At 40.6% G+C, this 26665-nt stretch overlaps 2 protein-coding genes across 8 annotated transcripts in view; one reads left to right on the forward strand and one right to left on the reverse strand.

Moving 5' to 3' along the window:
- Positions 1-11267, forward strand: part of LOC140075287 (UTP--glucose-1-phosphate uridylyltransferase-like) — a 289870-nt gene extending 278603 nt beyond the window's left edge. For all 4 annotated transcript variants that reach the window (XM_072120957.1, XM_072120958.1, XM_072120959.1 and 1 more), the window contains 2 exons: positions 9323-9381; positions 11132-11267. In XM_072120957.1, coding sequence (XP_071977058.1) covers positions 9323-9381; positions 11132-11249 — 177 coding nt within the window. In that variant the 3' untranslated portion in view covers positions 11250-11267. The remainder of the gene's footprint in view (positions 1-9322; positions 9382-11131) is intronic.
- Positions 11268-15381: 4114 nt separating this feature from the next.
- Positions 15382-26665, reverse strand: part of ASNSD1 (asparagine synthetase domain containing 1) — an 86733-nt gene continuing 75449 nt past the window's right edge. For all 4 annotated transcript variants that reach the window (XM_072120954.1, XM_072120953.1, XM_072120952.1 and 1 more), the window contains 2 exons: positions 21497-21678; positions 15382-16450 (listed from right to left, as the gene is read on the reverse strand). In XM_072120954.1, coding sequence (XP_071977055.1) covers positions 16165-16450; positions 21497-21678 — 468 coding nt within the window. In that variant the 3' untranslated portion in view covers positions 15382-16164. The remainder of the gene's footprint in view (positions 16451-21496; positions 21679-26665) is intronic.

Here is a 26665-nt window from a genome sequence, read left to right on the forward strand (position 1 = left end):
TTGTGATGCACTTTGCAAAACATCTTCACTAGGAAAGGTCTTCGAGATAAGTCCCATGGGTCATTTGTTTCTTTCCACTTTCTGGTCCTTCAAGTAGGCTGCAGCTGCTATGGCCTCAGTAGATACATCTGAGAAGACTTGGATCTCCTTTCTTTGACATGAGGCAAGAGATGCTGGAGTTTAGCATCGAGGTATCTGAATCTTATTTAAGGCATGTCGAGATTTTTTCCAGGACTCCCACCTTTGCTGCTTTTTGGGCGGCAATGGGTCATCCCAGTGGTTAGATTCTTCCTTGAAGAATTCTCTGTCCATTATTTCAACAAAATCTTTGTCTTCTACGTACATAGCTACTTTGTTGTCATCTGGTGTTGTGCAAAACACTGATGTTCCTAATTCATCATAAGCGGTAGGATGGATGAGGTTACACAGCTTTTCCTTTACCTCATAATGATGAGAACATGGCTTAAAGTGAGTTGTGTGACCATTTTTGAGCACATAGGTTTTGAAGGCGTTCACTTGAGATGGTTTATGGCTTTTATCCAAACATACATACATCGCTTACAATCACCCAGCTTAAGTCAAGTCTTTGTGCATATGGGGCATCGTCTGGACCATTGCATTGTTGACATAGCTTATGAACTCTCAAAATATATCTTCCAAGTAACAATAACTGCTATGTGGGTGGGCGGCACAGTTTAGAAAAAAAGGGGTTCAACCCGATGGGTGCAAGCTAAGGCGTGTCTGATCCAAGACCGCTACATTCAAACAGCAAATCAAAGAAGTAGCAGCACTCCGTGTCCAATTCGAAGGTGTTTATTCACCAGGTGTACTTTCAACTGGTGAATAAACACCTTCGAATTGGACACTGAGTGCTGCTACTTCTTTGATTTGCTGTTCCAAGTAACAATAGATTTTCAGCATTCATGTCCATTGAAGGGATTTCACCAACTAGGTGCCTCAGGTGGGGATGATGATATGCCGCTTCTGGTGTAGGAATTCTGTCTCTTTCATCAGGTATCTGGTCACATTCAATTAATGTTGGTAAGGGTATGCAACTATCCCCTTTAATTGAACATACAACGTATCCTGTGTCTCTTCTTCCAAAAGTCTCTACACAACAAGAGCAGGTGTTAAGGCTGTATGGTGATGCTATGTTCTTGTAAAGAACATTGTTTTTTGATTTTTTTTAAAGTCTTCACCCTTTATATCTCAAAGAATTTAGGCTTTGTTAGAGACCTGTTGCTTTGCTTGCCTATTATGGCATACACTCACCAGCCACTTTATTAGGTACACCATGCTAGTAACGGGTTGGACCCACTTTTGCCTTCAGAACTGCCTCAATTCTTCGTGGCATAGATTCAACAAGGTGCTGGAAGCATTCCTCAGAGATTTTGGTCCATATTGACCTGATGGCATGACACAGTTGCCGCAGATTTGTTGGCTGCACATCCATGATGCAAATCTCCCGTTCCACCACATCCCAAAGATGCTCTATTGGATTGAGATCTGGTGACTGTGGAGGCCATTTGAGTACAGTGAACTCATTGTCATGTTCAAGAAACCAGTCTGAGATGATTCCAGCTTTATGACACGGCGCATTATCCTGCTGAAAGTAGCCATCAGATGTTGGGTACATTGTGGTCATAATGGGATGGACATGGTCAGCAACAATACTCAGGTAGGCTGTGGCGTTGCAACGATGCTCAATTGGTACCAAGGGGCCCAAAGAGTGCCAAGAAAATATTCCCCACACCATGACACCACCACCAGCAGCCTGAACTGTTGATACAAGGCAGGATGGATCCATGCTTTCATGTTGTTGACGCCAAATTCTGACCCTACCATCCGAATGTCGCAGCAGAAATCGAGACTCATCAGACCAGGCAACGTTTTTCCAATCTTCTACTGTCCAATTTCGATGAGCTTGTGCAAATTGTAGCCTCAGTTTCCTGTTCTTAGCTGAAAGGAGTGGCACCCGGTGTGGTCTTCTGCTGCTGTAGCCCATCTGCCTCAAAGTTCGACGTACTGTGCATTCAGAGATCACATTCTCCTCTGACCTCTGGCATCAACAAGGCATTTCCGCCCACAGAACTGCTGCTCACTGGATGTTTTTTCTTTTTCGGACCATTCTCTGTAAACCCTAGAGATGGTTGTGCGTGAAAATCCCAGTAGATCAGCAGTTTCTGAAATACTCAGACCAGCCCTTCTGGCACCAACAACCATGCCATGTTCAAAGGCACTCAAATCACCTTTCTTCCCCATACTGATGCTCGGTTTGAACTGCAGGAGATTGTCTTGACCATGTCTACATGCCTAAATGCACTGAGTTGCCACCATGTGATTGGCTGATTAGAAATTAAGTGTTAACGAGCAGTTGGACAGGTGTACCTAATAAAGTGGCCGGTGAGTGTACATTTTAGTGGCCCTTCCAGATAGACCTTGACCAGGCACACCTTGGCACAGCATCTAGGACCATTCTCTTTGCCATATCCTGCTTGAGGTATCGCGTCAGATGAAGTAAGATGCATAGCTATAGCATGCCTGTCAATATTGCATTCAGTACACTTGATGGCATCCTTATAGTCTTTTGCAATGTGTTCTGAGGAAGCACAACACTTGTAACACACTACAAGCTCCTTGAGAGTATTTTTGCGCTCTTGTAAAGTCTTTGCCCCTAATCCACAACAATCTTTGAGAGGATATGGTCTTATATGTATAGGGCACATGCGATTAGGGTCCCTTTCTTTAAAGGGGTTCTCCAGAGGTTGAAAAACATGGCTGCTTTCTTCCAAACACAGCACCCCTCCTGACCATGGGTAGTGTGTGGTATAGCAACTAAGCTCCAGCTGAGCTGCAATACCTGCACACACCATGGTCAGGTGTGGCGCGGTTTTTGGAAGAAAGCAGCCATGTTTTTCCACCTCCGGAGAACACCTTTAAGGACTGGAGAGTCCTGTTTAGTACTGGCAGATGCTGTATGCAGGATGTTTGTCTTTCTAACTGACACTGTTCCCCTTAAGTCTCTTCGTTTGTCTATAGCTTTATCATACCTTGAGCATGGTGATGAAGATGGTAGAGTAGAATCTGTGAAGTCAAAGCTTGGATCGTTCTTCTTCTGAGCTTGGTCACTGATAAATCTAGAAAAATAAGCAAAAGGTGGAAAAGACACATTGGGGGGGGGGGGGGATTTAACAATGTGTCTCAGGATCCACCAGTTGCTAGCTGGAATACGCTAGTCTTTTGCTGCTTCAGATTTTTCACGTTCATGATGAATTCTGGTGCAGGTTCCTACTTTAGACCTACTTTTAGTTGGACTAAACTGTGCGCCAGAATTTTCCACCAGCCACGCCCCTTTCTCATTAGGCCACACCCCTTATTCTGGCAAGTTGGAAAGCTGCCAAAAAATGGTCTAAAAGCCTTGATTACTCTGGTGCACGGCATTTTAAACATTTTAATTGTTTTAGGCAGAACACCACCAGGATTGTGGCGTTAATACATTCTCCCCATTGTGTTCCCTGTATCTGTCCATTTTAATAAATGTATCTGGCAAAGTCTGACATGTCTGATCTCCCAATTGGCTGGATCAGATTGTTGTGCTTGTGGTGTATGAGGTTGTGACAAATGAGGAGAAAATGATGAAGCCTGAGGATTAAGTTGTGGTTTGGTCTCTTGAGCATCTGCTTGCTGGATGCTGGTAGTTACCATGTGACTGGTAAATGGCAACATCCACTGCTGTGCAGGAACATATGTGTGGTAGGCTCAAAGTGGTGAAGATCTTTACAAATTAGAAGTTTCTGTTTTCAGAGTTAAGTCTTGGTGGCTAACAGAAGGCACAGGTGAAGATTGCTTCAAAACATAGTCAGCTGTATGGTTGGTAGCATCTTCCACTTATCCTGTTATTTGGCAGTGTAAATCAGTATCTTGGTCAAAGGCTTGTTCAAGAACTTTCAACTTGGCTAGGACAACTTGGCTTCCTTTTCCATTTGGAGAATTTTTAGCTGAGCTTCTGCCTCTTCTTCCTTCTTAACAAAGGAACTTCTAAAACTAGCTTCTTCTACCTTCTGGAGAAAGATGATCTGTAAGACAAGGATGTACTTCTGGAAGCTGACCTATGTGACTTCACTTCTTCTAAGTGTGCGATGCGGAGCTCTACATTATCCTTGGCACTTTGCACTAAGGCATTCCTTGGAACTGAGCCTCTCTCTCAACCAGCTCTGGTGAAGCATCATCAAAATCTGAGTTATTCAAAAATGTCACATACTTTGCAGAGTCTCTGGTAGTGGTTATAAGCAGCAGATAAACGGTTCAAACATGCGGTTAACTTTGCTGCATCACTGTGGTACACTATATATAATGTTCAACTCTTTCCCATAGGTCATCTAGATTGTCACAGAATTCGTCTCTAGTAGCTTCAAAGTTCCCTCTAATCTTCTGAGATGGTTTAATCACACGTTTAGGTTGTACTGCTTGATCTTTTATTAACTTTATTCGGACCGCCCGCTTACTTCAGACATCAGCGGGTGCAGCAACGTCTCCAGACATCGATGCAGTTTTCTACTGCTCCCGCGCTAGCTACGGGAGCAGTGCTCAGTCTCCGGGTCAGCGACTCCCGGGGACACCAGGGAGAAGGGAGATGCAGTTTGTTACCGCTTCTCCCTTCTCCGCTCCCCAGTACATTGCGCTGAATGAGCCCGATGCATGCAGGAGCGGAGCCGGTGTCTCATGTCCGCTGGGTCTAAAGGGGTTCATCAGAACTGCTGGGTCTAACTTGACCCAGTCCTGCTTTGAACCGAATCCACAGTCACAGGTGTTCATTTTTCCCTGTAACTGAGGCTCTTATAGATGCCTCAGTTACAGGGGAAAATTTATAAAAGAAAAGAAAAAAAGTGAAAATGTCACCCAGGGGTCTTTTATAACCTCATGGGGGACATATAAAGTAAAAACACATTACAAAAAGCATCCATTGCAATAGTCGGCCCGTTTGCCCGAGACTATACATATTGTATATCAAAATGACAAAATAGGGAATTCAACAATAATGTTCATTTTGAGTTAATTTGAAAATAAAAAAAAAAAATACTATAAATTACAAAAAAGAGCCTTTTTTCCCCACTATTGATCCGAAATAAGAGACTGTGATCGTATTGGCAACGCACCCCATCCGGAGGCCATCCGCTGCTCAACAGCTTTGAGGCATAACTTGGGCCTCCATCATGGAAACATACCTCAGGTCTATGACTCAGCTCACTACCCAGGCGGTAACTAGTGCCCCTCAGGCTACCATACTAGTGCTGAGGACCTAGGCTGTTCTTCCCCAAGAAGTTTCTAGAGAAGAACCCCGAGAAGGGGGATAATAAATATCCCTTGAAAAAAAAACCTGATAACATTTAAGTTTAGTCTTTTTTTCCCCACTGTTTGGCAAACCATCAGTTTTGTTCTTTTTTTGCTGATGTGAAGAAAAATTTATGAACTAAATATAAACTGATGCAGGTAAGCAGGGTACAACAAATCTATGGGTCGCTTCTGCTTCTTTGAGGTAGTTTCATATGTTCTGGTGTTGTGCCCTGTAAAGTAAGGTAGATGGGCACTGTGTTTGAAGAAGCATTTTAAGCATTCTTGCCTAATTATCAGGAACGTTAAGGCTTCCACCCATCTGCCACCCAATGTTTATAATGTGACTACTGTGCGTAACTACTGTGTCTAACTAATGTGTAACTAATGTGACATCTCTGAGCTATATTCTTTCTGTAACTTTCTTTGAAGTGTATGAAGTGTAGAATAGTGTGCTGTGCCAAAGCTTGGTCATGGTAAAAAAATTTTTTTGCATGTCTCCCACTTCTAAGGGTGCAGACACATGTGGCATTTTTTTATGCCGTTTTTGGGACGTTTTTAGTTAGTGCGTTTTCAGATTGTAGAAAACGCATGCGTTTTTGGAAAACGCATGCGTTTTTGACCAGTTTGAATTAAGATAATTGGTCAGACCTGTCAAAAACGCAACTGGCCCAAAAACGGCCTAAAAACGCCACGTGTGTCTTCACCCTAAGGCTTTATTCACATGATTTGCTTGATCTGCATTTTGAAATGCATTTCAAGCACATCTGACGTAACTCCCCCAGAACACATATTTGCTACTCATGATGCACATGAAATGTAAAATACAGATCAAACGCAGTTTGTATGCACACAACCTCTATTTTGCATAGTCATGGTGCAGTGATCACACAGTTTCTCACTGCACCTTGACTTTTCGCTTGTGCTTTTCGACAACTGGCACCTCTGGGCTACACCCAGGCCAATCTGTGTTTGCAACACAGCCGTGTGCACATAGGGCTGCATCTGCTAGCGCTAGCCTAGCTTCGGCAAATGCTGGAGCCCTTAAGCAAGCAGCAGAATGTACTTGGATGTGGATGATTCGGGCGCCTATGGCCCCTGGAATCGCCTACAAGAATAATGAAATCATAGGCAGAACGTAAAAACCCAGTTCCATCTGTGTGTGTCGCCCTGTACTTTCTGCAGGATGCAGGCGATGTGTGATGACGTCATGCTGCCTGTATCCCTACATTGAGGCCAGCGGCCACTGCTCTGCGGAAGAGTCAGAGGGAGCTCTAGTGAAGAGGACATCCGCAGCGGCGTGGAAGCACTGTAATGTGAGGCAAGTAAACTTTTATTATTTTACTGAGGGCCATATTAGTTGGGGCCTGTACAATATACTTGGAGTGTGGGAACTGTACAGTCATGGCCATAAGTTTTGAGAATGATACAAATGTTAATTTTTACAAAGTCTACTGCATCAGGTTTTATAAAGGCAATTTGCATATACTCCAGAATGTTATAAAGAGTGATAAGCTTAATAGCAATTAATTGCAAAGTCAATATTTGCCTACAAAATGAACTTTTTCCCCAAAAACACATTTCAACTTCATTGCAGGCCTGCCTTAAAAGGAGCAGCTAACATCATTTCAGTGATTGCTCCAGTAACACAGGTGTGGGTGTTGATGAGGACAGGGCTGGAGATCAATCTGTCATGACTAACTAAGAATCACATCACTGGACACTATAAAAGGAGGCTGGTGCTTGGCATCATTGTTTCTCTAAAGAAACACGTGCAGTCATCATTGCACTGCAAAAAACTGGCCTAACAGCGAAGAGTATCGCAGCTAGAAAGATTGCACCTCAGTCAACAATTTATCGCATCATCAAGGAATTCAAGGAGAGAGGTTCCATTGTTGCCAAAAAGGCTCCAGGGCGCCAAAGAAGGACCAGCAAGCACCAGGACCATCTCTTAAGTGTTTCAGCTTCGGGATGGGGCTATCAGCAGTGCAGAGCTTGCTCAGGAATGGCAGCAGGCAGGTGTGTGTGCATCGGCATGAACTGTGAGGCGGGTAAAGTCATTTTCTCAATTGTTTGGAACATCTGGAAAACAGCTTGTTCGGAGAAGACAAGGTGAGCGATACCACCAGTCTTGCCTCATGCCAACTGTAAAGCATCCTGCAACCATTCATGTGTGGAGTTGCTTCTCGGCCAAGGGAATCGGCTCTCTCACAGTCTTGCCTAAAAACGCATCCATGAATAAAGAATGGTACCAGAATGTCCTCTAAGAGCAACTTCTCCCAACCGTCCAAGAGCAGTTTGGTGATCAACAATGCCTTTTCCAGCATGATGGAGCATCTTGCCATAAAGCAAAGGTGATAACTAAATGGCTCAGGGAACAAAACGTAGAGATTTTGGGTCCATGGCCTGGAAACTCCCCAGATCTTAATCCCATTGAGAACTTGTGGTCAATCATCAAGAGACAAGTGGAAAAACAAAAACCAACAAATTGTGACAAAATACAAGCATTGATTGTGCACGAATGGACTGTCATCAGTCAGGATTTGGTCCAGAAGTTGATTGAGAGCATGCCAGGGAGAATTGCAGAGGTCCTAAAGAAGAAGGATCAACACTGCAAATATTGACTTGCTGCATTAACTCATTCTAACTGCTAAAAAAAGATTTTGTTACTCATAATATGATTGCACTTGTATTTCTGTATGTGATAAAAACATCTGACAAACACATAAAAACCAGAGGGCAACAGATCATGTGAAAATATAATATTTGTGTTATTCTCAAAACTTATGGCCATGACTGTATATAGGAAGCAAAGTTAAGCAAATACATCTGGGAGGACCTTTATATGGGGGCAGAATTTTAATTAAACTGGGGGAGGAGTGCTGCTTGTAACTATCTTAGTAGAGAAGTAACTGTATATGGGATATTGCATATAATTACACTGGGGGGGGGGGGTCTGCATATTGGGGCATGATTATTTTTAAGTTGGGTGGCTGGTTATAGGACTCTCTATACAATTAAGACTGGGGGGTGGGGTGAATCTGTATTTCGGGGGCTTTATAAAATTATACCTGGCGGTGGATCTGTATATGGGGGTGGGACTATATACAATAATAAAAAAATGAGACCCTGCATATATGTATCATTTTAGTGGAGGTATTATATGGCAATTTATTCAGGAGGAATGTAGTAGATATAAAGTAGATATTCTAATATACTAGGGTCATACTGTGGATGTTTTATACAGGCGGTCCCCTACTTAAGGGCACCAGACTTACAGACAACCCATAGCTACAGACAGAACCCTCTGACCTCTGGTGAATCTTTCTGAATGCTTTACTATAATCTTAGATTGCAATAATCAGCTATAAGGTGTCTGTATTGAAGCTTTATTGATAATCCTTGGTCCCATTACAGCAAAAAAATGTTTAAACTCTGGGGCCAAAAACTTTTTTTTCTGCATCTACAATGATAAAATATACAGTTTCGACTTACTTACAAATTCAACTTAAGAACAAATTTCTGGACCCTATCTTGTACGTAACCCGGGGACTGTCTGCATATGGAGAAAATTGAGGTCTGTTGTGTTGTGAGTAGTTGTCGGAGCTAGCTGTCAGCGGTTGGGGACCTCTGCTGTAAGTGACTATTTTATGGGCTCAGTGTGGAGATGTTCTGCCTGGAGCTGAAGAATATCTGGCAGCAAAGTCAACCGTGATAGACCATTGGATGGAAGAAGTCATTATGAAGTTCTCTTCCTGATGGAGTAGATCAACATCTCAAAAGGTAATTCATTCAGCAGAATATATCCATGGATCAGGATAAAACAGCAGGGTAAAGGGGGTGGGGGAAGGCGGGCGGGCAGCATTTTAATTTTCGCGTTAGGCAGCAAAAAGGCTAGAATCGGCCCTGCCTGTATGGAACAATTAGAATATTGAATTTTTTTTTTCTCAAAAAAAGTTTTACTTATATGCACTATAAATATTTCTTTCAGGATGCACCACTGAATGAAAAAGATGCCCCAGGTCACTTTTTATCTTGGCTTGTGACAAGGTAACAAACCTGCAAACATGTACAAAGTGTACTCTCGTATTCTCTCTCGCATTCACATTCAGATTCATTAATCTGCCATATATAAACATTTCTTCAATTAGATGTCATTAAAAAAAATGTTCCTGTGTGAATATAATTTCTCAGAAATGTAGTCATATGGTCCCTTAGAAACGAGACTGACTCCTCGGATACGGCCACCTCTGCTGGAAGGATTTCACAAAGAAACAAAAGGTTTTTTGTATATGAAATGTCCGGGAGTTACTGCAGGTCCCACAGCCGTCCTGTGGTAATGATAGCTGAATCCAGATGGTCAGGCAGGACTGGCCACTGCTGCCAAAATGTGAGGTGTTCGTATCCGAGGAAGCCATCTCGTTTCTAAGGGACAACATGACTACATTTATGAGACATCTCGTTTCTAAGGGAACATTTTTTTTTTAATAACATCCAATTGAAGAAATGTTTATATATAGCAAATAAATGAAATTAAATATAAATGCCCAGATGGGAATACCCCTTTAAACTTTTATATATTAATACGTATACATGGCATGTGACTGAATATCTTCAGAAACAAATTTGTTTTAAAGAACCAATTGAATTCATAATTACCAAGTCATATAGGGGCACATATTGAGACATAGGCGGGCATTAGGGGGCAGCTTGTGTGCCAGCTGATGAAGGTCCCGTCTGATACATCAGCAGGCATCAAGATATATCTTGCGGATGGACAACGTATATACATATATCTAGTGGATGGATGCAACGTACAATTCTACATCGGGGGCATAATGGGGGATAATAATTGCATTGCAGTTTGAAAGGCATTGCGATTATCTCTAGAGAATAGGATATAAAATAAAATGTGACAATATCTGCTGTTGCTGCTGGGATGACATACAAAAATGGCCTTTTGATCAAGGCAAAGCCTTTTCTGTATAACTAGGCACAGTTCCCTCTTAAAATGCAAGTACATTCTCAATTTGTTTCTGTCAGTACCTGTCCAGCAACCGCGCAAACACAACCAGGCTTGGCGCTAGCTGTCAGACTAGGTAAGTGGTGGCGAACTCACCCTGAGACGTCCCTGTGGGCTAAGGCCCTGCCTAAAGCAGATAAACCACCCTGGTAAGGGCTAACCCACTATCAGGAACCTATCTGACGGTCCCTGAGTGACCCTACAAGATGAAAGGGAAAACTTACTTAGTCTGGCAGCTGCTGGATGGTGGAGCGGACAGGTAGCCGGAATACAGATATAGGTCAGTGTTCACACTGGTAATAGAAACCGACACAAGACAGACAGGAATGTGGGGTCACACAAGGAAATAAACGGTACAGGCGGACAAACAACTGATACAGACAGTCAAACAAACTGGGTCAAATAGAATGGTCAGTAGGCAAAGCAGAAGTCAATACACAGAATTGCAAGAAACACAATGGCAAAAGCACTAGATACACAGACTGCAATAACCAGCAGCCAATGAAGGGCTGGGCAGAATATAAGGCAGTAATGGACACTACATCCAGCACTGATTGGCTCAGCCGTCCATCACTCAAACCGCAGCTGCAGGCAAAACTAGTTCCGAGACACACCCAGCTTTCCCAGGATCAGAAATGGAGCTGTCAATCACAGGCAGCACTGGGTGTGGTTCTCCACCAAGAAGCCTGAAACCTGATCTCATCAGAACAATTTGTGAGTTCTGACAATTTCATTGTGAAAAGCTGTATTTGATATTGGATTTTTTTGTCATTTCAGGAAACCTGTGTATTTCTACAGCATATCGGGCCGTTTTGATGTTGGAAATCTGAAAACCTACCTTTTGTGTGATAAATATTTCCAAGACAAAAAATGTGAATTGAATTATCTTCAATAAAAGTTTTTATGAAAACTACATTGTCATACTAGCAGATCAATTTTATTTATGCAAAATTTGAGGAAAAAAGAAAGGTAGGCACTCACCACTTTTCTTAAAATTCTTCGTTTATTCGTACATCTTTAAAATTGCCATGTGTTCATAGGGAGAAGAGAATATAATGCTTAGGAGCGTTCCAGGGACCAGTCGTTTCGCGTTACTGTCAATGCTTCATCTTGCCTGAAACCTTTGGCGTTCACACCTGGTTTTTAAATCAGGCCGCCAAAAGTAGCTACTACGTAGCTTGGACACACCTTCACCATAATAGATATGTGATTGGTTAAAAACAGAATGAGGCGGAGTAACTTAGCATCAGCTCCGCCCCTTTAATCTAGCAAAATACATTGTCGGACCAGAAGGGAAACAGCTGTACTGCTCGCAGCCAATTGGATCAGGTTCTTACAACGGGTAGGCGGAGCCTCACTGGACAGCATAGGCGGACCCAAATGAAAACCGTTACCCACTGTCGAACCTGAATAGGGACGTTTGCGTGCAGTCGGACTAGAAAGGAGACTGAAGATAAAGTGATTGACTTTAAGGGTACGTGGTTCTACTTTCGGGACTCCCTGTTTTTACGAAAAGAGGATAGGTCTATGCAGAGCAGTTGTCTAGAGTAAGTATTCGGAAGCCTAGTGCTTATTACATATCTCATACATTTACATAAATTTGGCATAAGACACAGCATAGCAGTTTGTCATATTGCATAACTTACTTGAGCATTACTTAATCACTAGGCATTAGCTTACTTAAGCATTACTTAGATATTGGACGCTCAATTATTTAGATCCTATCTATATTATCATACTTATTCGCAAATAACATTTTTATCATATATGTTATGTTCTAGACATACATATTTATGGGAGGAGGACCGGGAAATGCAGGCCTGTACAACTATAGCAATGTCGATCGGCTTTATACCTTTTTTTTTAATATATGGATATTTTCTACAGAAACACTCCCATGTCATTTTTATCGTTTAAGCCTAGATGGCCCATCGCGTCTGTTCTCATGATCCATTGAGCTTCTTTTCTTAATAATAATTTATGTCTATCACCTCCGTACATAGGTATGGGAACTTGTTCTAAACCTGCAAATGTCAATGAATTAACATTTCCTTTGTGTACTGATTCTTTATGTTCGATCAAGCGTGGTGCTCCTATACCGCTTGTGATTGAGTGTTTATGTTCCCTAAACCTTGTGAACATGGCTCTGGTTGTTTGGCCTATATAAAACCGCTTACATGGGCAGAAAATGGCGTAAATAACATAGCATGTCCTAGAGGTTATGAACTGTTTTACCCTGTTTTCCTGTCAGCATCTGTGTACAGTGGTTGCAGCTACCGCATTTGTGGTTTCCGATTGGGGTACTTTTATTTAACCAGTTCTCTTCTTTTGATAGCCGTGGGAGTATGCTGCGAACTAAGTGGTCTTTGATCGTTTTGCCTCTTCGGAACGTGACTAGTGGTCCGTTCTCTGCCACAGTTGAGTGAAGGGTTGGATTTTATCATGTACCAATTCTTCTTAATGGCATTCTTGATTTTTGGGGCTAGGGCATTGTACTCGAATGAAAAAACTAAATTTTCTAATTTCTTGGATTTTTTGAGATTTGTTCAATAATTGCTCTGGGGTCGTATTTAAGGCTTTAAGGCTCGTCATTGCTATTAATACGTCTAAGACGGATATATTGCCCATATGGGATCGCTTTTTTCACGTAGGCTGGGTGGTAACTGGAATAGTGTAAATAAGAGTTAGTCGATGTTGGTTTTCTGTACATAGTTGTTGTAATGCTGTTATTTTCTATGTATACTTCTACATCAAGAAATTCTATTTTTTGGGGGTCTATTTTATGGGTAAAAGCCATATTAATTGAATTTTGATTAAGGTAGGACAAAAAATTTGTAAATTCAATTGTGGTGCCTGACCAGACGATAAAAATATCGTCCACATAGCGATGATATATTTTAATATTTTTAAGAAATGGGTTACTGGGTGTATATACATGTTTATCTTCGAGGTAGCCTAAAAAAATATTAGCGTACGTGCATGCTGCAGGTGTACCCATGGCGGTACCTACTAATTGTTTGAACCATGTATCTGCAAACTGGAATGTGTTGTTGGACAGTATGAAATACATATGAAACACATATGAAAACACATATGAAAACACATAACACATATGAAAGACACATATGAAAGACACAAAAGACACAAAAAAACACATATGAAAGAAATGATGTCGCTATCTTTTTGTGCTCTTGTAAGTATATTTTAATGGCTTCTATACCGATTGAGTGTGGAATTCTGCTATACAGGCTTTCTACATGTTGCTAAATATACTTCACCCTGCCAAATGCTGTCTCTTATTGCTTTTAGAAAGTCGTTTGTATCTTTTAAATACGATGGAATCTTTGATAGTAATGGTCGGAGCATCCAGTCAATATACTTGGATAGTGGTACAGTGATTGAACCAATACCGGCTACGATTGGGCGTCCTGGCGGATTTGTCTTGGACTTATGAATTTTTGGTAGGAATTACCATCCTGGTTTATTTGGGTAAGGGGGTATTAGTTTCTCTGCTGTAGTACGAGAAATTATGCCTTTTATGACGTAAGTTCTTAATAGAGATTCCAACTTGTTTTTAATTTTAGAAATAGGATCGTGACTTAGCTGTTCATAGTTTTGAGGGTCTTTTAATTGTCTTTCTGCCTCTAATATAGTTTTCACGAGTCATTACTACGACATTTCCCCCCTTATCCGCCCATTTTATGACCAGTTCTTTATTATCTTTTAACCATTTTAGTGCCTTCCTTTCTTTGTTTGAGATGTTATCATTGTCGTCCTCTATCACTAATGCTGATATCCTGTATCACTTTTTGTTGGAACAGGTCGACGGAACTGCCTGGTATCGTAGGGGGGTCAAACGTAGATGGATTACCTCCTCTGAATGATTCTATTTCTAGGTTTTCTGTATTCCCTCCTTCTGTGAGGGCTAGTAAACATTCGGATTCTTTTTCATCAGGGGGGTTGTGCACAAAAAGGCCTAGGGGGCCTATATTTATTGGGGATTCCCCTTTTTCTTTATTTCTCTCTTTATGTGTGTTTAAATTCGAGAACCATTTTTTTAAATTCATTTTTCTTACCCCTTTGAAGAGGTCAACCTCAAAGTTGACCTGATCAAACTTTTGTTTAAGGCCAAAATTCAGGCCTTTTGATAAAATAAGGTGAGGTTTATAACGGTCAACTCTTCTTTTTCTTCGGTTATCGTCTCCAGGAGACTTGCTTTCTTTTTTCTCTGCATTTGTTCTTTTTTCTGCCTCTCCTGATGGTCCTCCTAAAGGGATGTCTCTTCTGGCATTGTCCGTCTTGTTTAACAGAGAAGTAGGTTCTTCCGATGCGCTGGATTTGGAGTCCGTTGTCCAGTAATCCTTTTGTTTCCTCTTTTCGAACCGTTTTTTCATCTTTTTTTGTCGCTGTCGAAAATTTTCCCGTTATCAAAGTCTTGTTTATCTCGTATGTATTTGTCTCTTTTACGATCTTTTATGTCTGCTTGAATTGGTAATAGTCGTTTTTCTATTTTTTTGATAAAGGTTTGCATTTGTTGCTCTGAAATTCTTCCTCTTAATTTGATATTAGCTTTGCATAAGTCTTCCGTTATTTTCCCCGTACTCAGTCTCGTTCCTTCGCAAAAATTAATTTAGTGAGATTCATTGAATGATCCAAGTGTAATTGTTTCCATTCTGCTACAAAGTCCTTATCGTCTCCAAGGATTGTAAACCAAGCACACTTACATGCAGCTGTGTGTTCCCTCTGGCAGGATCTCCTCTTCTTATTCCATAGCTCAATTCACAGCTACAGAGCCCCTATGGTTCATTTGCATAATATTTCAAGCTCCTTTACTTTAAGAAAAAACAAGGGCATAAGAAGCTGCCAGAGGGGCACAAAGGTGTGCAACCAGGTGGGCTTGGTTTACAATTTATACAAAATTTTATCAAGCTCACCAAATTAGCCAATTTGTTGCTCACTGAGCGTGGATCATGTTCCCCAGCAGAATTTCAAATGAGGCATCTCAAAAACAAAATCAGAGCTCTAGCTCTTTGAAAACAACTTGCTTCTTTATTTAATCCATGAACTTGGGACACAACAATACTCTAGCCAACGTGTTTCTGGTGAACTAGGCACCTTTATCCATGCCTAACACAAAAACATCTACACTACAGATTTAAACAGGCAGGACATGGTCACATTATTAATACTAATAAAGAAACACCTGTGTATCCATCATGGCATGAGTGAGTTAACAATGGTCTCCGCACAAAGACATGTTACTTAATATATAGAATATTGGACTTATATCATGTGTCTATATGTGATATATATGGATATTAGTTATTAACAGAACTTACTAGGGTGCACATGTATAAGCGATACATCCCAGAGTAATCATGAGAGGTGTGTTCACATGGCCAAAAAACAAATCAAGTGATCAAACTGAATGAGGTAAAGTGTATGGAATGCTGCCCATTTCAAAAACTCAGTGAACAGCATTGCACACAGTCCACAAAAGATTCTAATGTAGTAGAACAAATGCAATCTAGGGGTGATGATATAAAAAAGTGCCAGATCTTAAGTAAACCCCATTGATCAGGCCATATACAAATCGTGCCACATGTGTGAAAAACATAACATGCATCGTGTCGCACAATCACTAGTCCTAAAATTGATGGTGAGTGTTAAAGAACAAATAATCTTTCATTTTCCTTTTATCTGGCGTTCAGCCTGTAAGAAATATGTAAAATTGTATGGTAATGGGGAAAAAAAAGCACATGACAAAAATCTAAAACCGCTCATCCGGTTCTGCAGATAACACTTCATTTTCATGGTGAGAAGTTTGCTTTAAAAGTATGTCGCTGAGCAATATCTGGCTGAAGTCTGCTGCATTTGTCTGATGCTTTTTCATTTCTATTTTCCATTTTTGCAATCCGAGATCCAAACTGAATGGCCCTTTTGGGCAAAACTGAAGAGCTGCCTAGCCCAATCATTACAGCTGCCATTCGTAAAATTAACTTTTCACCAAGTCCTCTAGGTAATGACAGGTCTGTTTTATCCCACAGTGGAAGAGAGTTCAAAAAAGAAACAACATCTTCATCCAAAAAGGGAAATCTAAAAAATAATGAAAACATGAATTGTTAGTCACACATACAATAAAGGTTGATGATACAAAAAAAGCATTCAGTTCACAGTTCTTTTAGGGAAATCTAGCATTAAAAAAATCAAGCAATGTATGAAACCTATATAATAAAACCTATATAAATTTGATATTCCCGTGATCACACTGACCCGAGAATAAAGAAAACATCACTTGGGGGCACTGTGAAAGCCGGAAAATGCAAGCCCACAAGAAAATGGCATGAATGCATTTTTTCACCAATTTCACAGCATTTGGATGTTTTTTTTCGCTTCCCAGTAGATGGCAAGGAATATTAAAGGGGTATTCTCTTCTGGGCACTCACATTCAGTTTCATTAATCTTCCATGTATAAACATTTCTTCAATTGGATGTTATTAAATAAAAAAATGTTCCTGTGAAGATAATTTCCCATAAATGTAGGCATGTTGCCCCTTAGAAACGAGATGGCTTCCTCTGTTACGACCAACCTACACTCTGGCAGCAGAGGCCAGACATGCGCTACAGAGTCCTGCCTGACCTCCTGGGTTAAGTGATCATTACCACAGGACGGCGGTGGGACATGTAGTAACTCCCGGATATTTCATATACAAAAACTTTGTTTATTTGTGCAATCCCACCAGCAGAGGTGGCCGTATCCGAGGAAGCTATCTCGTTTCTAAGGGACCATATGACTACATTTATGGGAAATTATCTTCACACAGGAACATTTTTTTTAATAACATCTAATTGAAGAAATGTTTATATATGGCAGATTAATCAAACTGAAAGCGAATGCCCAGACGAGAATACCCCTTTAAGTCCCAATAAAGTGCAGAAAACAAGATGGGAAGAGAAAAATGAAAACGCAAAAAGAAAAAGGGCCTGGTCATTAAGGGGTTAAATTAATTAGCATTTTATTGCAAGTATTTGCTACCCTAGAAAAACAGAATGTAACACCAATTGCTGCCGGTAAAGCTGCCACCTTGGTATTAAATAGCCACTGACGCGTGGCTGCTGCCACCTAGGCTCGGATCGTCGCTCCTCGTATCCTCATTGGTGAGTGGCGATCCGTTGCTATGACAGCCTCAGATCACACAAAGAACCAATGCTGTATCTTTTTACTTAATGGATTACAATGTGCTATTTGTAAAATAGCAGTATATTGTAGTAGCAATAATTGTAGTATGGCAGTATATAAGACCCCTCTTTCCCTAGAACTGTGTGTATGCGTGTGTATAATATACACATATACACACACACACACACACACACACACACACACACACATACACACATATACACACACATACCGGCCACTTTATTAGGTAAACCATGCTAGTAACGGGTTGGACCCCCTTTTGCCTTCAGAACTGCCTCAATTCTTCGTGGCATAGATTCAACAAGGTGCTGGAAGCATTCCTCAGAGATTTTGGTCCATAATGACATGATGGCATCAGACAGTTGCCGCAGATTTGTCAGCTGCACATCCATGATGCGAATCTCCCGTTCCACCACATCCCAAAGATGCTCTATTGGATTGAGATCTGGTGACTGTGGAGGCCATTTGAGTACAGTGAACTCATTGTCATGTTCAAGAAACCAGTCTGAGATGATTCCAGCTTTATGACACGGTGCATTATCCTACTGAAAGTAGCCATCAGATGTTGGGTACATTGTGGTCATAAAGGGATGGACATGGTCAGCAACAATACTCAGGTAGACTGTGGCGTTGCAACGATGCTCAATTGGTACCAAGGGGCCCAAAGAGTGCCAAGAAAATATTTCCAACACCATGACACCACCACCAGCCTGAACCGTAGATACAAGGCAGGATGGATCCTTTCCTTCATGTTGTTGATGCCCAATTCTGAACCTACCATCCGAATGTCGCAGCAGAAATCTAAACTCATCAGACCAGGCAACGTTTTTCCAATCTTCTACTGTCCAATTTCAATGAGCTTGTGCAAATTGTAGTCTCAGTTTCCTGTTCTTAGCTGAAAGGAGTGGCACCCGGTGTGGTCTTCTGCTGCTGTAGCCCATCTGCCTCAAAGTTCGACGTACTGTCGAGATGCTCTTCTGCCTACCTTGGTTGTAACGGGTGGTGATTTGAGTCACTGTTGCCTTTCTATCAGCTCGAACCAGTCTGCCCATTCTCCTCTGACCTCTGGCATCAACAAGGCATTTCCGCCCACAGAACTGCCGCTCACTGGATGTTTTTTCTTTTTTTGGACCATTCTCTGTAAACCCTAGAGATGGTTGTGCGTGAAAATCCCAGTAGATCAGCAGTTTCTGAAATACTCAGACCAGCCCTTCTGGCACCAACAACCATGCCACGTTCAAAGGCACTCAAACTAATGCTCGGTTTGAACTGCAGGAGATTGTCTTGACCATGTCTACATGCACTGAGTTGCCGCCATGTGATTGGCTGATTAGAAATTAAGTGTTAATGAGCAGTTGGACAGGTGTACCTAATAAAGTGGCCGGTGAGTGAGTGAGTTAGATAGAGATACACACACACACACACACACACACACACACACACACGCCACTTTATTGAAGTGCCCTTCATATTTTGGATCTGATAACTTTAACTGTGGATATCTCCGGTTGTGCGGCACCTAAAGACGCAATACTGATGTGATATTAAATGACACCAGAAATTCTAGGTGCATTCTAGTTTTGCGCAATCTGATGGCAATTTCTGAACTTGCATCCAGCAAAATAAATAGGTTTAACAAGAAGAAAAGAGGGATGCATAAATTCAATGAATAGACAAAATAATTTTATTGTAAATCAACACAGACAATGTTAAAACCCATTAAAAAAGTCCACAATTGGACTTGAAAATACACAAACAGACAAGGGTGAAGGACATAGTAGGAATAATAAATTATGTGCACTATATGTCTCTTATAAATGAGTTAGGTGGCTGCAGGTTATAGGTACAGAATAATCAACAAGTAGTATCATGTAAATTCCACCAGATACATAAATAAATATATTAACAATTCATACTAATCTCTATAATATGGCTAGGGAATACATGGTAGTGTAATTAGAGAATGCAGTCAACAAGTTAAGAAAACATGGGTATACAGGCAGTCCCCAGGTTACGTACAAGATAGGTTCCGGAGGTTTGTTCTTAAGTTGAATTTGTATTTAAGTCGAAAGTGTATATTTTACAATTGTAGATCCAGATCTAAATTTTTTTTTGCCCCAGTGACAATTGGAGTTTATATTTTTTTGCTGTAATGGGACCAAGGATTATCAATAAAGCTTCATTACAGACACTTTACAGCTCATCATTGCAGTTTGGCACTATAGTAAAGCATCCAGAAAGCTTCAGCAGAGGGCAGAGGGGTCCGTCTGTAACTATGGGTCGTCTGTAAGTTGGGTGTCCTTAAGTAGGGGACCGCCTGTATTTGCAACACTAAAAGTATAGAGTAACTAATTACCAGTCCTGGCTCATGTCAACAAGAGAGACCCGACGCGTGTCGCCTATCAAGTAGGCTTCATCAAGAGTAAATACATACTGGGGGGAGGATTGCCTTATGCGTACCCATGGCTGCCTGGTGTATAGTTCCGGTCTGCGGTAAGAACATGCGCATTACAGCCCCTGCGAGCCAGAAGCATGTCCTACTGTGGAAAGAACGCAGAAGGTGGAACGCAAGCTGCGTATCACCAAAGCCAGAGGAGTATCGGGTAAGCAGCATCACAGACAGTGGGCGGAATTTTGACACACACGGTGCACAGTACATATTGGTATTGCGAATAAGAGCGAATATGTGATTTATAGGTACTATTTGGTTAGCGAATTGAAAATATAGTACAAAAAAAGCCATGAATAATCAAAAAGTGACAATTATAAAGTGAAATAAGGTAAATGATGTCACAAAAAGTAGAAAGGATTTAAATTTCAGCAATGCACACTATCTATAAAGTTTACAGAGTAAATATTTACATATATAAATTCTAGGTATCGAATAAACGACAGAAGAATAAGAATGGCATAAAAAGCCAAATCTAATAAGATGATTAAAAACGATGCATCATCTATAATTCAGTGCATTTAATGTTCTATGAAAAGAACCGAATAGGAATACAAGCTCCAAATAGTCGGCAAGCTACATATAATGGCAAGTAGCATATTATAGAAGGTTAAATACGCTACGAAACGGGAACCTGCAATTCAAATAACCAACGTATGTGGTTGGTCCACCTAATAAAATTTCACAATTTACTGTAGGAACAATTATAGAGTTGGCTCAAAAATTGAGTATAGATCAAAATAGTGCAAAACGGTATATTAGTAAGGTCATATATAATGTGAAAATAGTGCTGTTAAAGTGCTGATGTGCTCAACCAATAAGAGTAATTGTTAGGCTCAGTATTTCCAACCTGTACCTAAAGTGAATGTAGTGCAAATGCCAGTGCAGCCTCTGTATGTCATAAAAATCTAAATAGTAAACGGTTATAATGAAGGGATAGGAGTGCAGACCCATGATATAGCATTCACAATCACATTGTTGATTATTCTGTACCTATAACCTGCAGACACCCAACTCATTTATAAGAGACATATAGTGCACACTATTTATTATTCCTACTATGTCAGGCACCCTTGTCTGTTTGTGTATTTTCAAGTCCAATTGTGGACTTTAACGGCTTTTAACATTGTCTGTGTTGATTTACAATAAAATTATTTTGTTTATTCATTGGATATATGCATCCCTCTTTTCTTCTTTTTAAACAATATGATGGCAATTTCAGCACAGCAATAGAAATAATCGGTGCCATCCCAGGGCACGATCCAAGGGGTGTACTTGTAACAAAACAAAAGATTAGAAAGCACTTCAACAATTGATAATAGGTAGGTAAATTCACCTGACATTACAGCAACATTCAGTTGATTACAAAAAACAAAAAAAAACACACAAGCACATTTTCCTTTCCAGAAATTTTTACATTTTTACAGTTGGAGTACGGCCTAATTTGTTATACTGTACATAAATATTTTTAATAACACTCGCTTGCATGTACCTTGCTTCTTTGCCATGGTCTCCAATAACTCTATCATCACGTCCAAGATTTCTGGAAGAAATACGTCCCAACTCTATACTAAGTTCGTCTAGGAGACCTTTGTAACCTTCTCTGATAAATTTTAGTCTGTGGCGAGAATAACCAGCAAGCTGTTCATCTGCACCAATGCCTGTGAGCACAACCTGTTAAGGGACAAAACAAACAAACTGCTTAATACTATGATTTATCATATGGCGGCATTTGTGTGTATGCTAGAAAAACCACCTCTCATCCTCAAACCTTATCAAGAGGCTAAGACCTTATGATCTATCCTGCAAAAGACAGCCAGCAGCTGGCGTAGTTTTGAGCAAAAACCATGAACGTTCACATGGTCTAAATAGTGCAGGAACACCTTCTCCAATGCCCACTTAGCATGGAGATGGTACGAAGGGAAAAATAATTGCAATTACTGACATTTTGCAGGTAATTGCAATTATCGCAAGATAAATTCATAAAGTCATAAATACTCCCATCTTCCGATCCACACATTAAGTTCTAAACTTTATACGGAGATAGTTATGCGCTTTTTACCTTTTTAACATTAAGAAAATGTACAATTGGTTTTTGCATTTTAATTTTGAATTCTCTCCTTTCCATGCCTTTTAGAAAGTTTTCTATTTGAATAGCAGAAAAAGCAAGGGTTTTCAAAGCTCATTTAAAACGGATGTTCCCCCAAAAAGTAAACTTTGAAATCTCAAAATACTGAAATGACATCATAACACTAACGGTATTGCAGGGTATTATATTGAACAAGAAATCAAGTGATTGCTTGTTCATGTCCGATATTGAGACTATTAAAAAAAAAAAAAAAAAAGTCTCTTTACTAAATGTAATCAAAACCATTAGAGCATTAAAATATTAACAGGCATATTTACAGTCCATATCATAATCACAGTGTCAACATCCCAAGATCTTAGCATACCATTAAACATGTCATATACAGCAAAAATGTTAAATTACCTTTGTCTTATAATAAAATTAGAGAACCTTTTCATTTTCTGTTCTCTCTCTCTCGACATACATACATACACACATACATATATACACACACATATCTCTATATCCATCTCTCTATATATATATCCAGCTCTCTCTCTGTATCTATATAGCACCATCTTTGGGGTTACACGGGAAAGGAGAAGTCAGATATAATATCTATCACTATTATTTTTATCATCATGTAACATCTCCACAATTAGCTTTTTCCATTTATATTGGCCAATACTTTGCAAAAACCTATTTAGAAACTAGGCCAATTTACACACAACAATAAATGAAACAATCTAATCTTTACTGAAATTACATACAAAACATAAATACAAGAAAACAATATGCAGGTACACATATGAATGGTGATGAAGAACCATCATCAGATCAGATTAGCACATTGGGGGTCATTTACTAAGGGCCCGATTCGCGTTTTCCCGACGTGTTACCCGAATACTTCCGATTTGCGCCGTTTGTACCTGAATTGCCCCGGGATTTTGGCGCACGCGATCGGATTGTGGTGCATCGGCGCCGGCATGCGCGCGGCGGAAATCGGGGGGCATGGCCGAACGAAAACCCGACGTATTCGGAAAAACCACCGCATTTAAAAACGGAAAATGTGTCGCTCGGGACGCGCTTACCTTCACTCAGCCTATACACTTTAGCTATCACTTGACGTATGTTTGTGCAACTGTGCAAAAACTCAATACATCCGTGCGTATAAATCAAAAAATTATTCCCCTTTTTACTTACCTGTATTGCATGCGAAAGTTGCAAATATCTAAGAAAATCTCCAGCCCTTAATCCATACTTACTTTTCATCAAAGCAAAAGTTAATATTTGGCCCTCCTCCAGAACTTGTGACACATACCCCGACACACCAATTAAGCCAGGAGGAGGTGTCAGGGATGGATAGAAGCTCTGGAAGATAGTAACTCGCCCAAAGTGGAGTGTCATACAACATCTCTCCAATGTGCAATAAATTGTTTCCTCCTACACCATGACATGTGGAGACCCATACACATTACCAAATTCTTAAACTGATTTTCCAAAAAAAAAAAAAAAAACTCCTTCCAAACATTACATGCACAATACTTTATTACGCCTCCACATGATGAAATCTGACTATTTGTGAACTAATAAAATAACTCCTCCAAAAAAAAGGGAATCCCAGCCCTCCTTCTCCAACCTTCTCATACATATGTGAGATTTTCATCCTTCCTTGTTTGCAAACCCAAATGAGATTGTTCATTATCTATCAGTTTAAAGAAAGAATCTGCTATCTACATCGGGCTAGCTGAAAAAACTAACAATAATTGTGGTAGCAGCACCATTTTCACCAATCCAATCCTCTCTGATAAAGTCAATGGCAGCTTACACAACGAAGCTTACACTTCGTTCGGCCTCCAGGTCTAACTGAGATTTACTCCAGTTGATGTTCAATCCTGACCAATAACCAAATGTCTCCACTGTCCCCATTACTCCCCGCACCGACCTCAGCGTTTCCCCAAAGTAAAGAATCATATCATCTTCGTAAAGAGAGTTTATCTCCAATTCCTCCACATCCACTTCCTTCGATTCTTGGATCTACTTGTATCAATGTGGTCAAATGCTCAATAAACAGTGTGAAGAGCGATGGAGACATCTTGACACCGAAGAATGCAAAAAAAAAAAATAAATAAAATTCCTGATGGGAGTAAGAAGGAAGGAGGCGGCAAAAAGAAAAAAGAGGAACAAAAAAAAAAAAAACACAAATAAAAACGGCTGATATAGAAGGAATAACTTCCCCACTAGTCCTGAGTACTTTCCCTCTAGCCCATTCTTCAAACAATACCCTAATGACTATGGCGACTCCTTATCTTATATTAGATGAGTCTCACTTGAGGTTTAAACAATTCAAAACAGTTATTCCAATTTAGAGGTAGACTAATGGTCACCAAATAATATAGTTTCCCTTTTTTGAGCCACTCCCCCACCATTCCAATTCCAGGTTCCAGTTCGTGCAGCTTTATCACACAATATCTTCAAATCCCACGGTCGAGGACTAGGCACACAACAAGAGAAAAGAAATGGGGGATTTTCAGCAAATAACTTAGGTGATACAGTCAGGAAATATGAGTTTATAGTTTACACAGTCACCAGGACCTCTTTAGGCTCATGTGTCTATCGAGTGAGGTTTCCAATTACCCGGATGCCGCATATATTAAAAAAAAAATAAAATTCCAGTATCCTCTTGCAGAAGTTTTAAGCAATTCAAATAAACTTAACACTTGCACAGCCGCCCATTTAGCCACAGCTTTCATATGCTAATAAGGCTGTGGTTGTACCACACACCTTCGTGCAAGCGTCTATGTCCTCCAAACATTGTTCCGAAAAGGGAAACCCGCTACTTCTTCCGTTGCTATCCAAAGGGGATTTAACATTGATTGTCAACCCAAGTTACGAAAAAAAAAGGGGGGTGAAAAGAGCTTTTTACTTATCCTTTAGCTGATTGCGCCGAACTCCCCCAAAGGATTCACAACAGAGCATCAACGCCGACCGCCGAATGCAGACAGCAGACCGTTGTCCTCTAGCCCAATCAATCACCACTCAGGTGAGGCACTTCTTAATCAGCCACAGGGTGTACGTCAGCCTCCGAACTCCGGACTCTCTGCCCCATCAAAGCGCTGCCTTCTCATCAGCTGGTGCCTTTACCACCGGGGTCTCAGCATCAGCGTCTTCTCTCTCCACATCTCCCCGACACGGACCTTCCTGGAGGAGCTCACCTGCACGCTCACCTGTGTGCCGTCATCAGGCGCCGCCCTGGAAGTCAGAATCAGGATTCCATGTCTTGATGTAGTACTGGACCCTGATACTAGAGCTCTTCCCTGGAAAGGAGAAAAATAGGTTCTCTCAAGGCTATTTTTTTCAGAAATGGTCTGTGAAACTAATATGCCCCCCTATGGTGGATAAGAACGGACACCGTTTTGAAGAGTTTGTAGATCATGTTTGTTCAACTCTTGGTGATTCTTTTATCTGGTTCTCTCCATTCGTCAAGGATGAGTTTTTTCAGCGTATCATTAATAAGCGATGCGCTTTTCTTTTTACTTTTCAAAGTTCATCTTGAATCGACCTCTGTCTTTCCTCAATGTTTAGGGTCTCTCTTATAGCTCTTAACAAAAGTTCTAATTCGTTAGAGGAGAAAAAAAATATCTCGATTTCATTTTTATCAAAATCAAAATAATCTTTAACCCCTTCCCGACATTTGACGTACTATTACTGCATGGCGGGAGGTGTGTTCCCGCAAAATGCAGTAATAGTACGTCATGCTTCTGGCGCCGGCTCCAGAACGGAGCCCGCGCCAGAAGCTGCGGGTGTCGGCCATATATTATAGCCTACACCCGCCTCTAACACCCGCGATCGGAGATGCTAGGGGCATTTGAGAAGAATCGGACCACTCCCCAACCCCCCCCCCCCGGCGGCGCTTACCGGGACTGCCGGTGCCCGGTGCTGCGCGATCCTCTTCTGTGAGCCGGGTCCGTGCCTTCTGGCAGGTGTTACATTACACAGTGTAATACATCTGTATTACACTGTGTAATGTGAAGAAGAGCTTGAACAAGTGATCAGCGGATCACTTGTTCAAGCTAACCTGTAAAAGTTAATAAAAAAAAAAATGTTAAAAACACTACATAAAATCATTTTTTAATAAAAAGAATTAAATAAAGTTAAAGTGCCCTAAACACAAATATTCCCTATACACATGCAATAAAGTGAAAAAAACCCCAAAATCGCCAAAAACCCCCCACATAATTGGTATCACCACGTCCGTAACAATCCGTACAATAACTCAGAAACATTATTGGACCCGCTTGGTGAACGCCGTAAAAACAAAACCCGAAAAACACGCCAAAAATGTACATTTTTCATAAAATCTCTACACAAAAATGTTCTAAAAAGTGATCAAAAAAAGTTATGTGCGCCAAAATGGTACCACTGAAAAGAACAACTCAACTCGTAAAAAATAAGCCCAAAACTAGCTCTGTCAACCAAAAAATATTAACGTTACGTCTCCGAAAAGATGGCGATGCAAAAACAAATGAGATTTCCTCTATATTAGTTTTTATCCAGTAAAATTGTAAAAATACATGAAAAACTGTATAAATG

Source organism: Engystomops pustulosus, chromosome 8 (assembly GCF_040894005.1).
Source record: "Engystomops pustulosus chromosome 8, aEngPut4.maternal, whole genome shotgun sequence".
Classification (NCBI taxonomy): domain Eukaryota; kingdom Metazoa; phylum Chordata; class Amphibia; order Anura; family Leptodactylidae; genus Engystomops; species Engystomops pustulosus.